This window comes from Lycium ferocissimum, chromosome 4, assembly GCF_029784015.1.
Source record: "Lycium ferocissimum isolate CSIRO_LF1 chromosome 4, AGI_CSIRO_Lferr_CH_V1, whole genome shotgun sequence".
Taxonomy (NCBI): Eukaryota; Viridiplantae; Streptophyta; class Magnoliopsida; order Solanales; family Solanaceae; genus Lycium; species Lycium ferocissimum.
Window position 1 is genome coordinate 15,022,774 of NC_081345.1, and position 2,935 is coordinate 15,025,708.

General features: G+C 35.1%; 1 protein-coding gene across 1 annotated transcript; it reads right to left on the reverse strand.

Annotated features, from left to right (window-relative positions):
* Positions 1 to 439: 439 nt before the first annotated feature.
* On the reverse strand, positions 440 to 1,021 carry LOC132053767 (protein IFH1-like). Its single transcript, XM_059445871.1, has one exon. The coding sequence runs from the start codon at positions 1,019 to 1,021 to the stop codon at positions 440 to 442; it is 582 nt and encodes a 193-aa protein (XP_059301854.1).
* Between the last annotated feature and the right edge of the window lie 1,914 nt (positions 1,022 to 2,935).

Consider the following 2,935-nt stretch of genomic DNA (forward strand, 5'->3'; position numbering starts at 1 on the left):
AGTTTCACTCTTATCATCCTTATGAGCTTCCTACTGTTGTATTGAATAAGCCAGCCCGGACTAGCAAGACAACACAAGCAGCTTATCTCCTTTATAGCTTTTTCCAATTAACTCCACCAAACCAGTTTCACTCTTATCTTTTCCACCCTTTCCTACTTTCTTGGTTTCTTTGGCGTCACTTTAGTCCGGCCAGCTTATTCAATACAATAGTAGGAAGCTCACAAGGATGAAATCTAAGGCCAGTAACTATGGCAAACTCTTTCAAGACAAAGCACACTGGCATGCCACAGTAATTAATCCAAAGCTCATCTTTTGCATCCGAAAACATCCTACGCCTCATAAGCCCATATACCATTTTCATTTAAAACCGTGCACCGATCTCTTCAGGCAGATCCAAATACAACCCAAAACAGCTTTTCCTAAAGAAATCCTCCAACCCCTACTTTTTAAGAATTAGCCTAAACATATCAAAGTTCTTGCCCATGCCTGATTTGACCGTAAGATAAACGATCAAATCATTATTTTCATTCAACGGCATCCTCACGGCATACTTGTCAATACTGAAAACATTGATGACCTCGTCAATGGAAGGTTTGTTATGATCTATGTCCAATCTACTAGAAGATTCTGCAATTAAATTAGCATTCACACTATTTCTCTTCTTTGTTCTTAATTCAGCTATGGACGTCGACAAGTGAACTGTATTTTTGGAAGCACTATCCCGTTCATCATCTTCATCATCTTCATCCACTCCATCTCCTTCATCTACTCCATCAGCAGTTTCTTCAGCTTCTAATTCTTCTTCACTTTGTTCATTTGTATCTACTGCTTCTTGGCTCTGTACTTCCTCTCTTTCTGAGGATTGATTGTCAGTTTGGCTGTCTCTTTCCTCTATATTTGCTGATTCAACAATAGATTTTGCTAAATCAGCAAGATTCTTTAATGATGATTGCACTCTAGCTTTTTTATTATCTCTATGACCTTCAGTTGATTTCTCAACTTTTCTTTTGGCCGGAGACATTTTATCTACATACAGGAGAAAAAAAAAGAAGCTTTAACTGATTAGTGCATTATTCAAAGTAAACAAATAATAAGAAGTGCAGCATTTGATCAAACAAAATACAACAAGTAATAGAATTCCCCAACAACTGAAGAATTTGCTGCAACAAATGATGTAACTTTGCAACAAGTGAATAGGTTGTTGCAACAGATTCTTCAGTTGTTAAATGATTAAGTTGTTGGATATCTTCTATAAACACAACCAAATAACTGAAGCAATATCCAATGGATTTATAGTTGTTGCAACATATTTTATACTTGTTGCAACAAGTGTATAACTTGTTGCAACAACTAAAAATCTGTTGGATATCTTCTACAAACAGAACCAAAAAACTGAAGCTATGTCCAACAGATTTGTAGTTGTTGCAACATATTGTATACTTGTTGCAACAAGTGTATAACTTGTTGCAACAACTAAAAATCTGTTGGATATCTTCTACAAACAGAACCAAAAAGCGAAGCTCGTCCAACAGATTTGTAGTTGTTGCAACATATTGTATACTTGTTGCAACAAGTGTATAACTTGTTGCAACAACTAAAAATCTATTGGATATCTTCTACAAACAGAACCAAAAAACTGAAGCTATGTCAATGTATTTGTGATTGTTGCAACATATTATCTACTTGTTGCCACAAGTGTAGAAATTGTTGCAACAACTAAAAATCTGTTGGACATAGCTTCTATAAACAGAACCAGATAAATACTAGGACGAGAACAAAAAAATCATATGTTGGATATATACTCCTAAACCCTGAACCATACCAGGACAACAACAGAAAAAACCATTTATTTCACTACAAAGACACAACAACAACAACAACAACAACAACAACAATAACAACAAGAAGATGGATTTTATCCAAGCTTTTCCTAAACACTGAACCAAACCAAAACAACAAGCATCTACTTCCAAGACAACAACAAAACCATCTACTAAAGATACATAATCATACAAGTTAAACAAAATACACCAAATATATGTGCAATAATTGTTTATCCTTTCTTTTCCTAAACCATACCATAACAGGACAACACCAACACCAACATCAACACCAACACCGACACCAACAACAGTATTTCACTACAAAATACACCAAATAGAGGTTTTTAAAGCAAGAAACCTCAGCAAATGTCTGCAACTGTCAAACAAGTGCTGAATTTGCTACAACAACTTACTCATCTATTGGAAAAAGTCAACAAGATTGCAAGACATTTTTTCAAAATCCTAAGGAGAACAAGAACAAAAACATCACAAAAAATCATAATTTGACAACAATGTATGCTATTTACAAACGTAAAAACCCCAACAAGTCAAAAAAATACCCCAAATAAGGGTTTCTCAAACATGGAACAATAAAATAAACAACATTGAACACAAACCCATGTTCTTCTTCTTCTTTTTCTACAACCAAAATCATCAATTTCTACCAAATAAATTTTGGAACAAGTGAAACAAAAACTTTACCTTGATATTAAAAGAAGAAAGAAGCGGCGGCACCTACAGACGAGGGTGAAGAAGAAGATGACAAGAAAAGAGGAGAGATGAGAGACGTCGAAGTGAAGAAGATGAATTGTTTGCTTGGGAGTTTTGATTTTGAAATATGGAAGAAGTGCGAGGGAGTTGTAGGGAGGGAACGGTTTGGATATTTTGAATAATGGGTGGGTGTTTTGGGTTTTTTTGTATTTTGTAAAAGATTAAGAAGTTTAAAAAATTACATTTTGGACCCCAATCTTCTTAATCCCAAATTTAATTGGGTTTTGATGTGGGGTGGGCCCCACACGTCGCCTTTGGTAATTTGAAGACTTTTTCGTCACCATCAGTTAATTCTTCGATGTTACATATTGTATTGGGCTAGTTTTAGTCCAGCAGATGTA

Bases quoted from the DNA above. Each gene is read 5' to 3' on its own strand.
- LOC132053767 (XM_059445871.1), bottom strand. From the start codon at position 1,021: ATGTCTCCGGCCAAAAGAAAAGTTGAGAAATCAACTGAAGGTCATAGA.